At 44.1% G+C, this 15110-nt stretch overlaps 1 protein-coding gene across 1 annotated transcript in view; it reads left to right on the top strand.

The window, feature by feature from the left end:
- TDRD3 (tudor domain containing 3) overlaps positions 1–15110 on the top strand; it is a 642579-nt gene that overhangs the window by 408320 nt on the left and 219149 nt on the right. Inside the window, exon 5 of the mRNA XM_063952911.1 lies at positions 5088–5229. Coding sequence (XP_063808981.1) covers positions 5088–5229 — 142 coding nt within the window. The remainder of the gene's footprint in view (positions 1–5087; positions 5230–15110) is intronic.

Raw genomic sequence — 15110 nt, forward strand, 5'->3', positions numbered from 1 at the left:
TGCCCCTGAAAGTCGCCATTAAATGTGATGCTCATTTTCTTTGCATTTCCAAGCATGACAATTGGTGGTTGACTGTCTTTAACTTGTGGTGAAATTTTAAGCTGCTGAAGTATAATTAGAACTGGTAACTGGATACTCAAGAGTGTGTAATCTACAGTAAGACTGATTTGCAGTTTTGAGTTTTCTTAACAGTAGTCCTAAACCCTGTCAGTTGAAACTAGGGAGGCCAATCCCGGGCCGTTTTTTCAATCCCGGGATTCGGGATTGAAAAACGATCAATCCCGGGATTCCCGGGATTGCAGTAGGAATCGGTAAAGAAGGGTGTAGGGAGCAGCGCTGGAGGGTAGGTAGCGGTGCGGGATGGTGTAGGTAGCGGCGGGGAAGGGAGGGAGGGTGTTGGTAGCAGTGCAGGAGGGTGTAGGTAGCTGGGCGGGAGGGTGTAGGTAGCTGGGCGGGAGGGTGTAGTTAGCGGTGCGGAGGTTGTAGGTAGCTGGGCAGGAGGGTGTAGGTAGCTGGGCGGGAGGGTGTACAGTAGGTAGCGGGGAGGGTTGGTAGCGGCGCGGGAGGGAGGCTTGGTGTAAGTAATAACACTTACTATTAGGTGGGCGCCAGCCATGGACACACTGAACGCGGCATTTCAAATGAAGCGCCGGCCGCCAGCCAACCAATGCAGGCGGACCAGCAGCCAATCAGGGAAGCGGCCGCAGCAGTCGCTCCTGATTGGCTGCCGCGGCAGCTACCCTGATTGGCTGCCGGTCCGCCAGCTCTGATTGGCTGGCGGCCGGCGCCACATTTGAAGTGTCGCCGCGTTCGTCTATGGCTGCCGCCCGCCTAAGTGTAAGTAGTATTACTTACACACACTCCCTCCCGCACATGCGCAGTTCAATCCCGTGAATCCCGGGATTGGATGCTCCAATCCCGGAATTCAAATCCCGGCATTTTTTGGCCCAAATCCCGGGATTGGCCTCCCTAGCTGAAACCTTGCATTCTAGCCAGATAAACAAGGATCGCTTTCTTCATTGTGTGTTTTAACATTCAGTTTAAAACGGTTCTTGACAAATTGCTAAATGCACATTCACATTTTCAAAGTTCTGTTTATAAATGTATTGCAAACCTGTATCTGAAAGAACTTTTCACATTTGTTAACTTTAACAAAAGATGGAAATAGCTGTGCATAAAAATTGGAACACTCTCCTCCTGTTGTTTTGTTGAATTGCTGCATGCCCCACATAAGGTAACCTCGATATCAGTGTTTATTTCATTCAGGGTTGGAAAAAAACCCAGGTTTAAAAAAAAAACACAACACGCTATTATAGTTAAAACAAATTTTTTTTATTTTTTTTTGGATTAACGTTTTAATGGAAAAATGTTTTAATCCTGTTTGTTATAATAATACTGTGAAACATTGCTATGTATTAGAAACCTTGACCTACTGTACCATGGGGGTAATTCTGAGTTGATCGCAGCAGGAACTTTGTTAGCAGTTGGGCAAAACCATGTGCACTGCAGGGGGGGCAGATATAACATGTGCAGAGAGAGTTAGATTTGGGTGTGGTGTGTTCAATCTGTAATCTAAATTGTAGTGTAAAAATAAAGCAGCCAGTATTTACCCTGCACAGAAACAAAATAACCCACCCAAATCTAACTCTCTCTGCACATGTTATATCTGCCTCCCCTGCAGTGCACATGGTTTTGGCCAACTGCTAACAAAGTTCCTGCTACGATCAACTCATAATTACCCCCCATGTTTTAGTGCTTTTTAACATTAACAATCCAAAGTTATTAGGCTTTGATACGATTTATCTGAAATCTTTCAATAAAACCAATTTTAGACTAAACATTATTAAAACATGCTAAAGTACTTTTCAGAGATGCGCACAAACACAAAAGAGGAGGAGTTAAACATCAGCACTGGATGTCACTGGCATTAAACATTTTGAATAAAAACTCTAGTTTAGATGCCCTTTCAGTTCCCATGAAGGTTAAACCTTGATGTGTTTCTCTGTCTATTGCCTGTTTAATGTGTTGGTGTTGTTTACTCTTTACGATTGTGAGTGTTAACTGTGTTTTTTCCCCCTGTCCTATGGGAATGTTGGGGGAGAAGCTTGATGCTAGGCAGATTTAGCGCCTCTCTTATCCGATTCACCTCCCTATATTTTTGTTGTGTGAGTGATTTCTATAGATTGTAAGCTTGCGAGCAGGGCCTTCCTACCTCTGTCTGTCTGTTTTTAGCCAGTTTTGTTCTATTACTGTTCAAATTGTAAAGCGCAATGGAATATGCTGCGCTATATTAGAACCTGTTAATAAATAAATTCATTTACTGCATTGGTTCCGCTTAATTAAGTAATCTGACTAGATTTCTTAGAATTTAAGCACAGATCTCTTGTGTGTATGCCCCCCAGCGATAGCCGCGCATCACTATCGCAGGTGCTAGAATGCGCCTGCATGGCTCAGTCTAGCAGGCTCAATCTAGCAGGTCGCTCACTTCAGCACGGTGTGAAGTGAGCGGTCCCCTTCCCCCCTCGCTCAGCACACATCGCGCTGTGCTGAGCGGGGGGAGAGATATGTGCTGAGCGGGCTGTGACAGATCGCTCTGCATACATCACTTTAGTGTGTACCCCCCTTTAGATGAAGACCACAAGCAACAAGAATGTGGAATAATGCCAGGGATTCCCTTACAATAGGCTTTTTTTTTTTTTTTAAAGAAGTCAGGCTGTTGTGCCTGTAGTCACAGCATAATACAAAAAAAGTGTTTAAAAAAAACCCCAACAACCCTGATTTCAGTTATTTAGGATCTGTCCAAATTGATTTGTATGCTTATTATTTTTAATCAGCAGTAAGTGAACCTGCCCATTAACATACCTAGCATTCTCATGGGTACAGTTCCCAGTTGGTCCATTACAAGTGACTGATAATACAGCTGAATTTCATCATATTGTCTGTGGGACCATATTGCTACAATGCTTATAAGAGACCAAATAGTCCAAACTATTATTGAATTTGTAAACAGTTATCCTTTCAAACATTGTTTTTGCCTGACCTGTTCTTATTAATCCAGGAAGAGTATTGTGTTTATGCCCTCTGAGAATATACTTATAGCAGTGGCACGCACATAGGGGCTGTCCTTATTCTCCCCTGTAGTTTCGTCTTATAACATACATGGCTCAGGTTTGAAAAGAGAGAAAATGCATTATAACACAAATAAGGATTTTGGTAAGAATGCTATTAAGACAGTGGTAAACATTATAGGAAGGTAGAGCGTCAACATTTTCTATATCAAATGCACCCACAGACTCCTTGGTTTCCAGATGGTAGGTAGACTCGGGTCGACAGGGTCCAAAATTTGACCAAAAATGGTTGCTACATGGCTTGCTTTTTAGGTTTAGGGTCAGACATTTAGGGGGGTGGTTAGGGTTAGGCACCAGTGGGAGGATTAAGGTTGAAATAACAAACAAAAAAAAGCGTAAACCATTTTTGAGTCGACCATTTGAACCGGTCAACTTTTTGACCATGTCAGCTTATTGCCTGTCAGCCATCTGGTGTTGACCTATTTACTGTCTATCCTTTAATCCACATCCAGATTCCCCATCTACTCACGAAGCATACAGTAGTTTATCATATATGGTAGATGTTTTTAGTCAGATGTTTATGACCTTAAACGTGGGCAACCCTCTTTCTTGTGTGGTGTACATCTCTACTCCCAAGACGTGGGTGAGTTTGGGCACTGACACTATGATGTAGTGTGGTGATGAAAAGCCTCCGTTATGCTCTGGAAGGGCTGCTGCTCAGATTTGTCAACTGTAATAGTCATTAAAACTAGCTGTAGCTCAGCCTTCATCTGGCATTGGTCTAGAACTAATGTTGTACGTGCAGCTTTTAATAGCAAAAGGCTCTGCAAATGCTACCCAAGATAGCAACTAATGTCCAATTACTACCAGAAAAGACACCAGCAGAAGACACTATGACTCATCAAAAGTTTTGAAGATGAAACCTTTTCTACTCATTTTTATTTAAGTATAAGCAATTCAAGTACCAATGAATAACCTGAAAATGCTACAAAGGTAAACTACTACAGGTTAAAAAAAAAAAAAAGTTTAGAATCGCAAAATTGTATAATGATGTAAACATCACGGTTCTAAAAAGGGGCAATGAGAAAGATGCTTGTCTGTGATATATAGCACCACCAGTGGGTAACCGAAGACTGTAAGATGGTCTTATGGGAAGATGAATCAAAATTCGAAATCTTTGGTTCATCATGCTGAGTTTATGTATGCCATGTAGTAGATGTGGGGTTTATTTACTAAGCAGTCCTTCCCCTATGACATCAACTGTCAAACATGGGTGAGGAAGAATGGTTGGTCTGTGGCACTTTTGCTGGATCCCAACTTGGCTACTTGAGCGGATTGATTGGCACCCTGAACCAAAAGGACTACCAGAGCATTTTGTAGCAACATGCGATATTCTTTATACCTAGTTTGCGAAGATCTCAACCTACAGCATATGAAATGCTACACTACAGTATTTTCCCAGAAACACTGTAACGTAGCATTTTGTATGCAGATACAGCTGCAGTCGCACACAGAATATAGGCATGCTGCATATTATTGTAATCAGCTAAGTCTGCTTGTGCGTCTTATTTACATAGCAATGTCAATAAAATGCATTTTCAGCCAAAAGATGCCCGACGCTAGCAGAGTTTCATGGGACCTGTCAGCTCACTCACGCATATTGGCATATTGTGGCAAGATGTATGAGGACACATCTATACTTTCTCTTGCTGAGATGTTGTTATAGCATAACAGATATTCAGTACTCTGCATTGCAGTTTGCATGCGTTGTGGGTTTTATCATATGTTCTACTGTTATTACTCAATTTACCTTGTAATTACTTCTAATAAGAAAATCTTAAATGCTCTTTAAATACAAAATGCAGTAGACACAAGCCGTTTCTGCTTTCTTAAACGGTCCTATTCCATTTTGGTTTGTATGCATTTAAAAGAAACTTGGCATAATTGTGTTTCTTGTGAGCATCTACCAAAATCTAAACACTTTAATTGTATTCACCATTTTTCTTTCTTCCCTCGTAGCTTGAACACTCCGCCTGGCACAAAAATAAAGCTATTAGGAACTATTGAAGTAAAAAATGGATTCCTGCTCCTGGATGACACCAACACTGTCGTGCTTGGAGGTGAAGTGGAACAGCTCATAGAGAAATGGGAGCTGCAGAGGGTGAGGCTAGAACAAATCACTTTAAAGTCTTGTTGTTGACTCTGTTATTAAATTGACTTTTCCAGGCAGAGAATGAGTATACTTTTGGAAGAGTGCATCCATTATTCTTCCTTTAACGCTGTTTACCTATTTATTCCAAGGGAGTTGGATGAGTGGAAACCATTTACTGCAGGACGTGTTATGACTCGAGGCTGAACTCATTTTATTAATGCTTCTCTTCAATATTTTTGCAGTAAATATGTATTACAAATGTGTTTTTATTCATACATATTTATTATCATACTGTGCATGCTAAATATTCACTCCTATACTGTAAGTGCATATACTGTATTCTTTTCTTTGCCAAACCATGTGCTTACATACAGCAGAGAATCCTGGGCTTTGCTACACTTGGTGAGCTCCATGGTGTGGACACCATAATAGTTTTCCCTGATCATTGTTACATTTCTGCCTAGGCTTTGTAGTTGAGTTTACACTTTGTGCTCACTTTTAGCACAAATATATAGTGTTTTGATGATGGAGAGGCAGAACCATTAAAATATTGTTCAGGCATACTGAACCGAACGGGTTTATACTTTCATACATGTTCAGAAGATGACATATTTCTTATAGATTTGCATATTGATAACAGCACTATACGTTGAGTGCAGCTGTCATCTTTATTGGCATTTGTTACTGTCCATTTGGAGGTAAAGTAATCGTTGAGTGGAGATAGCTGTGACATCATGTCTTTGATAGAGGGTTGAATATATGATGCTGAGCAAGGCATCCCAACATCAGGTAGTTGCTTTTTTCTTACCGCATTCCTGTACAAGACCATGTTATTTGATCTCTTGCTGTAGCTACCTGATTCACTTTTACTACAGTGTCAGCAAATGTTATCTGTAGCTCTTCTAAATTGGTTATTGCACTTCCAGTGATTTTCCTTTTAAGATTGCTTAGAATAGGCCATCCCTTGAAAAATCAGCATCCAAACAGTGGTGTATTAAAGATTCTTGATGTATTTTAATTAAAGCCTTGAATATAAGCTCAAATCAGAACCATATTAAATAGTATGTTATGTTCACTTGTTTTAACTTTAAAATCATATTAACAATTACTTCTGTTTGATGACTGCTATTTAAAAGTTAAGTCTTTGAAATGCATGGCCCATGTTAAGCTGGGTACACACTGGACGACTTTGTGAACGATATGGCAGATTCTGACATTTCTGAACGACTATTCAAATCGTACAGTGTGTACCCACTATATCGTCAATGATGTAAGCTCCCGTGGCTCACTAGCGACATCGCCTGTCGGCTGTACATGCAGCTCAATCTGGGGATGTTGCAGGTGATGCCATGCTGCCGAATGCAGCATAGCTCCTCTCCCTCTGGCCGCCACTCTGTTGCTGCCGACATCGACAAGTGTGTATGCACTTGCCAATGTCAGCACCCCGCCGGGTCCCGTCACAGCCGATATTGCCGGGTACACACCGTTTAGTGTGTACCCAGCTTAAGAAAATTGCACATAACCCAATCTAGCCTTCATTTTTTGTTGTTCCCTATGCAAAGCAGACTGAAAACTATTAGTCTAGTATATGTGGTGATTTTACAAAATGCACACACTGTATATGAATAAGGGCAGCTACTCTAATATTGGTGGTATTAATGTTTACATTAAACCACATTTCCAGCTTATAACACAGACTATGGCAAACCAGGTGTTTGTATTCTTGGCCTCTACTAAACCAGTGTAATACATACTTTACAGCAAAATGGGCCGACAGTAGACCTATAACAATCTTTTAAGCATAACATCATAAATGTGCAGTTAGCTGTGATTGGCCCTTGCAATACCGAGACATTATAAAGAAAAAGGATCCCTGTCATTTATAAGCATGATGTGCTCTGTATATTTATGTAACAGGCCCTACATGCACCTAGTCTCAATATGCCATGCGGCGTAAGATACCTGGTGTGCGTCAGTCGCACAGCTCAGTGTAGCTTAGCGGCTTTTTATTTACATTTTTGTCTAACTTGCACCACATACACAGTGAAACACGAGTCAATCTGTACCAAAGACAGCGGCTGCAACTTTACCCGCACGGGAATTAGTTTTAAGCTGCACTTTGAATGCAGATTCAGACTCCTTTGTACACAGATGTACAGGTACAACATATCAAATGAATCTCTGCAGTCTTTTAAAGCAGTTTTGTCGAATAGCATTGTGAAAAAGACACACGGCACTGCACGTGACCTTGGCGCGAGTGCAGCTATAGATTGTAAGCTTGCGAGCAGGGCCTTCTTTCCTCTATGATTGTTTGTTATTACCCAGTTTTGTTTTATCATTGTTGTCTCCAGTTGTAAAGCACAACGGAATATACGGCGCTATATAAGAAACTGTTAATAAATAGTGTATGAGGACACATCTGTATGTACTGGTGTGTGTGGTACCCTGAATCACTGTTATCCTGTCACACTGCGACCTGTGCTTTGGTGAATATGGCTATTCACCTTTTCCCGTTTTTAGTCTAGTGAGGAGCTTTCTCCTGTAGTATATCCATCTTGCTTCTTTATATATCGCTTGTTAATGTAAGTAATAAATCCAAAGTACAGAACATGAACATGCACAAATTATATTAATTATAGCATGTTCTACTACCAAAGAACATTTCAGATATTTGTAATAGTATACCTCCACGTAACATTAGCTTTGCCCGATTCCCGTACAGCCGCTAGTATATATTTACAGATTTTTCTTTCTACGATGTTTATGCAGTAGTTTTTATTATTTGCTCTTAATACTGGAGATTTGCTACAGTCCTGTAGGGTACTTAACTCAGGCTAGCTCACACAGAGTTAAAATCACAATTAATGTTAACTGTACTCTACTTTTATATTTGTTTATAAACATATGTTTTATTTGGATTGTGCATTGCTCGAAAATGTAAATTTGTAATGTATTCGCAAACATCTGGTTTAATAATCACAATTTGTCTGTTGAGTTTGTTACATTTCTGTACAGTTTCATTTTGCTGAACTATTTTTACTTCACTGAGCAAAATCATTGCTTTTCCAATGGGTAATTTAATTTCTTAGAAACAGATTACTCTTATCTTTTCTCTGTTCAGTGCTTTTACTTCAGTGTTTATTTTTATTATGTGTTCTGTGCAGTGATTATGGCGAGTACAGTAATTGCAATTCTTGGAACTCGTTTGCTCAGGTTTACCTATGTACTCTCCGTTTTCCATTCTACTATGTAAAAGTAATTTCAGCAACTTTATATAGTTCCATAGTTGTATGTGTTTTTTTTACATTGTATAAGAAATAAGTAATTATTTTTATCAAATCGTGTATCTAGTGATCCTATGTATTCTGGTATATAACACAAACACCTCTGGAACCTGTAGATAACTAAAGTTCCTCCAGGTGTCTTTGAGTAGAGCTTAAGACCTGTCAGGAGCCTTGGGAAAAGTGCAATTGAATTAATTTATCTGTGTGCAGCCTGTGGAGACATGCAGGGGTCATCCCTCAATACATTTGAGAGTGACACAGCGCTCTAACAATGAAAGCAAATCAGGCTGCAATAGCCTAACTTATAATAAAATTGTAAGACTATCAAAGTATGCATCAAAGTTATTCACTCTTTGCTTGAATAAAATTAGTTCTCTAGCATGTTTTCTTGGTTCTTTGTTTTTTGTTTTTCTCATATGGGTATGCTTCAAGAACCATGGGGTATAGACGGGATCCGCAGGAGACATGGGCACTTTAAGACTTTAAAAGGGGTGTGAACTGGCTCCTCCCTCTATTCCCCTCCTCTAGACTCCAGTTAGATTCTGTGCCCAGTGAGACTGGATGCACACTGAGGAGCTCTCCAGAGTTTCTCAGAAAAATACTTTTTGTTAGGTTTATTATTTTCAGGGAGACCTGCTGGCAACAGGCTCCTTGCATCGTGGGACTGAGGGGAGAGAAGCAGACCTACTTCTTTGAGTTTCAAGGCTCTGCTTCTTAGGCTACTGGACACCATTAGCTCCAGAGGGTCTGATCGCTAGGTACGCCTAAATGCTCGTTCCCGGAGCCGTGCCGTCAACCCCCTTGCAGAGCCAGAAGTCAGAAGCCGGGTGAGTAGAAGAAGATCAGAAGACTTCAGTGACGGCATAAGATGGCTTTTGAGGAACCGCGCAGTGGCCGCGATGCGCGCCATGCTCCCACATACAAAACGGAACTGCAGGGAGCAGGGGGGGGCGCCCTGGGCAGCATAAAACCTCAAATAGCGACTGGCACAAGTGTATACAGTGCCTGGGCACTAAATGCAGACCCCCGCCAGTATAAATATGTAGAATTAAGCGGGACTGAAACGCGCCATTAAGGGGGCGTGGATTAGTCCTCACAGCTCTAACCAGCGCCATTTTCTCTTCACAGCTGCAGGGACGCTGAGCCTGGCCTTCCACAATACTGTACAAGTAACAGGGTGCAAAACGGGGGGGGGGGGGGGGCACGGCACAAGAGATTTGGTGCTATTTTATTGAATTTAAAAGCGGTAACAGGTCTGGGCAGTATATTACTCGCTGCAGAACCGGGATAGGCGCTGGGTTGTTAGCTGGCAGAACTCCCTCTGTGTTTCTCTAACAGGCTTTGCTGTGGGTCTGTCTCCTATAGCCCCAGTGTGGTTGTGGGTGTCGGTACGCGTGTGTCGACATGTCTGAGACTGAGTGCTCTTCCCAGGAGGAAGCTGGAGTGGGGACAGAAAAGGCTGTGAGAGTGACCGTGTCGGCACCGCCGACGGCTGATTGGGTTAATATGTTGACTGTTTTGAATGCAAATGTGGCTCGGTTGACTAAGAGATTAGATAAATCTGAGTCTAAGAACCAGACTTGGAGGAAATCCATGGAGGATGCATTGTCGCAAACTCAGACCCCTTCGGGGTCACAGAAACGTGCATTTACCCAGATAGCAGATACGGATACTGACACGGACTCTGATTCCAGTGTCGGCTATAGTGATGCCAGATTAAATCCTAAACTGGCCAAGAGCATTCAGTACATGATTGTGGCGATAAAAGATGTATTGCATATCACGGTAGACCCTGCTGTTCCTGATACAAGGGTCTGTATGTTTAAAGGAAAGAAACCTGAGGTAACGTTTCCTCCCTCTCATGAACTGAACACTCTTTTTGAAAAGGCTTGGGAAAATCCTGACAAGAAGGTACAGGTTCCCAAAAGAATCCCAGTGGCATATCCGTTCCCCTCTGGGGACAGGGAAAAGTGGGAGTCAACCCCCACGGTGGACAAAGCTCTATCGCGTCTGTCCAAAAAGGTAGCGCTTCCGTCTCCTGACACGGCAGCCCTAAAGGATCCTGCGGATCGTAAGCGGTAAAATACACTAAAATCCATTTATGTCACTACTGGTTTGCTACTCAGGCCTGCCTGCCGTTGCTTCGGCATGGGTGAGTAGCGCTATTGAAAAGTGGGCAGATAACTTGTCATCTGAGATAGATACCCTGGACAGGGATAGTGTGCTTTTGACTCTGGGTCATATCAGGGATGCTGCAGCATATTTAAAAGAAGCTGCATGGGATATTGGCCTTTTGGGATCAAGGGCCAATGCCATGGCAGTCTCGGCTAGGAGGGCATTGTGGATTCATCAATGGAATGCTGATGCTGACTCTAAGAAGACTATGGAGTCTCTACCGTTTAATGGTAGTGTCTTGTTTTGTGACTGCCTTACTGACCTGGTATCTACGGCTACCGTGGGTAAGTCATAATTTTTACCTTATGTTCATGCACAACAAAAGAAAACGCCCCACTATCAGATGCAGTCCTTTCGGCCCAATAAATACAAAAAAGGTCGAGGGTCCTCCTTCCTTGCTGCGAGGGGAAGAGGAAAGGAAAAAAGGTCACAGGCTGTGCCAAGTTCCCAAGAACGGAAGTCCTCTCCAGCTTCTACCAAATCCACCGCATGACGCTGGGGCTCCTCTGCGGGAGTCCGCACTGGTGGGGGCTCGTCTCAAACTCTTCAGTCAGGTCTGTGTTCACTCGGCCCTGGATCCTTGGATATTAGAAATAGTAACCCAAGGGTACAAATTAGAGTTTCAAGATGTGCCCCCTCACCGATTTTTCAATTCGGCCTTGCCAGCTTCTCTTCCAGAAAGGGAGGTAGTTTACGCTGCAATACTAAAGCTGTGTCAAAAGCAAGTCATGGTCACGGTACCCCCATCACAACGGGGGGAGGGCTTTTATTCGATTCTGTTCGTGGTCCCGAAGCCGGATGGCTCAGTCAGACCGATTCTAAACCTAAAGTCCCTCAATTTCTTTCTAAAAAAATTCAAATTCAGGATGGAATCTCTCCGAGCAGTGATCTCCAGTCTGGAGGAGGGGGATTTTATGGTGTCGGTCGACATAAAGGATGCCTACTTACACATCCCCATATATCCTCCACATCAAGCTTACCTGAGGTTTGCTGTTCAGGATTGTCATTACCAATTTCAGACGTTGCCGTTTGGTCTGTCCACGGCTCCAAGGATTTTCACCAAGGTTATGGCGAAAATTATGGTTCTCCTGCGCAGGCAGGGGATCACAATTATCCCATACTTGGACAATCTCCTCATAAAGGCGAGATCCAAGGAGCAATTGCTGAAAAACGTTGCACTCTCACTGACGATTCTGCAACAACATGGTTGGCTCCTAAACTTGCCAAAGTCACAGCTGGTTCCGACGACACGGCTGCCGTTCCTGGGTATGATTCTGGATACAGAATTACAGAGAGTTTTTCTTCCAGTGGAAAAGGCTCTGGAAATACAGAACATGGTAAAACAGATTCTGAAACCGCCAATAGTGTCGATTCTTCAATGCAATTGGTTGCTGGGGAAGATGGTGGCGGCCTACGAGGCCATTCAGTATGGCAGGTTCCATGCCAGGGTGTTTCAGTGGGACCTGTTAGACAAGTGGTCCGGGTCTCACCTGGACATGAACCGGAAAATAATCCTATCTTCCAGGACCGGTATCTCCCTCCTGTGGTGGCTGCACAGTTCTCACCTTCTGGAGGGACACAGGTTCGGGATTCAGGATTGGATCCTGGTGACCACAGATGCAAGTCTTCGGGGCTGGGGAGCAGTCACACAGGGGAGAAATTTTCAGGGAAAATGGTCAAGCCAGGAAGTTTGTCTACATATAAACATTCTGGAATTAAGGGCCATTTACAATGGCATTCTACAAGCGGAACAGTTTATTCGCGGTCTGCCCGTCTTGATTCAGTCAGACAACATAACAGCAGTGGCGTACATAAACCGCCAGGGTGGAACAAGGAGCAGGGCGGCGATGGCCGAGGCCACGAGAGTTCTTCGCTGGGTGGAGAGACATGCAAGCGCTCTGTCAGCAGTCTTCATTCCAGGAGTGGACAACTGGGAAGCAGACTTCCTCAGCAGACACGATCTCCATCCAGGAGAGTGGGATCTTCATCAAGCGGTCTTTGCAGAAGTGACAAGTCGTTGGGGAATTCCTCAAATAGACATGATGACGTCCCGCCTCAACAAGAAACTTCAGAGATATTGTTCCAGGTCGAGGGACTCTCAGGCAATAGCGGCGGACGCCCTAGTGACACCGTGGGTGTTTCCATCGGTATATGTGTTCCCTCCACTTCCACTCATTCCAAAGGTGATAAAGATTATAAGAAGAGCAAGGGTTCAGGCGATACTCATTGTTCCAGACTGGCCAAAGAGAGCCTGGTATCCAGATCTTCAGGAGTTGTTCATAGAAGATCCCTGACCTCTTCCTCTACGGGAGGACCTGTTACAACAAGGACCGTGCGTGTATCAAGACTTACCGCGGCTGCGTTTGACGGCATGGCGGTTGAACGCCAAATCCTAGCCCGAAAGGGTATTCCCAGTGAAGTCATTCCCACACTTCTTCAGGCTAGGAAAGAAGTAACGGCAAAGCATTACCACCGTATTTGGAGAAAATGTGTGTCTTGGTGTGAATCCAAGAAGGCTCCTATGGAAGAATTTCAGCTGGGGCGTTTGCTCCATTTTTTGCAAGCAGGTGTGGATGCGGGCCTAAAGTTAGGCTCTATTAAAGTACAAATTTCGGCCTTATCAATCTTATTTCAGAAAGAATTGGCCTCCCTTCCAGAAGTTCAGACCTTCGTGAAAGGTGTGCTGCACATCCAACCTCCATTTGTGCCTCCTGTGGCACCGTGGAATCTTAATGTGGTATTGCAGTTCCTGCAGTCTCATTGGTTTGAACCTTTACGTAAGGTTGAGTTAAAATTCCTTACTTGGAAAGTGGTCATGTTGTTGGCCTTGGCATCCGCAAGGCGGGTATCTGAGTTGGCGGCTTTGTATCACAAAAGCCCCTATTTAATCTTCCATGCTGATAGAGCGGAGTTGAGAACTCGTCAGCAATTCTGCCAAAAGTGGTTTCATCATTTCACATAAACCAGCCTATTGTGGTGCCAGTAGCTACTGAAGCCCTTAGCGGAATCGAGGTTTCTCGATGTGGTCAGAGCTTTGAAAATCTGTGTCGCCAGAACGGCACAGATTAGGAAAACAGAGGCTCTGTTTGTCCTGTGGGCTTCCAACAAGATTGGGGCTCCTGCTTCTAAGCAGACTATTGCGCGCTGGATCTGTAATACGATTCAGCAGGCTCATTCTACGGCAGGATTGCCGTTACCGAAATCGGTGAAAGCCCATTCTACCAGAAAGGTGGGCTCATCCTGGGCAGCTGCCCGAGGGGTCTCGGCATTACAGCTTTACCAAGCTTGCTACTTGGTCGGGTTCAAACACTTTGCGAAGTTTTACAAGTTTGATACCCTGGCTGAGGAGGACCTCTTGTTTGGTCAATCGGTGCTGCAGAGTCATCCGCACTCTCCCGCCCGTTCTAGAGCCTTGGTATAAACCCCATGGTTCTTGAAGCATCCCCAGCATCCTCTAGGACGAGAAAATAGGATTTTAATACCTACCGGTAAAATCCTTTTCTCTAACGTCCTAGTGGATGCTGGGGACTCCGTAAGGACCATGGGGATAGACGGGCTCCGCAGGAGACATGGGCACTTTAAGAAAGAATTTAGGTTCTGGTGTGCACTGGCTCCTCCCTCTATGCCCCTCCTCCAGACCTCAGTTTGATACTGTGCCCAGACGAGCTGGGTGCTTTTCAGTGAGCTCTCCTGAGTTCGCTGAGAGAAAGTATTTTGTTAGGTTTTTTATTTTCAGGGAGCTCTGCTGGCAACAGACTCCCTGCATCGTGGGACAGAGGGGAATGAAGCAGCCCTACTCTCTGAAGCTAGGTCCTGCTTCTTAGGCTACTGGACACCATTAGCTCCAGAGGGATCGTACACAGGATCTCACCCTCGCCGTCCGATCCCAGAGCCGCGCCGCCGTCCCCCTCGCAGAGCCGGAAGACAGAAGCCGGGTGAGTATGAGAAGCAAGAAGACTTCAAATCGGCGGCAGAAGACTCCGTTCTTCACTGAGGTAACGCACAGCACTGCAGCTGTGCGCCATTGCTCCCACACACCTCACATACTCCGGTCACTATAAGGGTGCAGGGCGCAGGGGGGGAGGGGGCGCCCTGGGCAGCATTTGGATCCTCTTTTTAGCAAAAGTAAAAATATATACAGTTGGGCACTGTATATATGTATGAGCCCCCGCCAAGAAAATGCATATTTAAGCGGGATAGAAGCCCACCGTCGAGGGGGCTGGGCTTCTTCCTCAGCACTCACCAGCGACATTTTTTCTCCACAGCTCCGCTGAGAGGAAGCTCCCCAGGCTCTCCCCTGCAGATTCACGAAAAAGAGAGGGGGGCACATAAATTAGGCGCAAAAACACAATATAAACAGCAGCTACTGGGTTAACATTACAAGTTACTGTGTTATTCCTGTGTTATAGCGCTGGGGTGTGTGCTGGCATA

Source organism: Pseudophryne corroboree, chromosome 2 (genome assembly GCF_028390025.1).
Source record: "Pseudophryne corroboree isolate aPseCor3 chromosome 2, aPseCor3.hap2, whole genome shotgun sequence".
Classification (NCBI taxonomy): Eukaryota; Metazoa; Chordata; class Amphibia; order Anura; family Myobatrachidae; genus Pseudophryne; species Pseudophryne corroboree.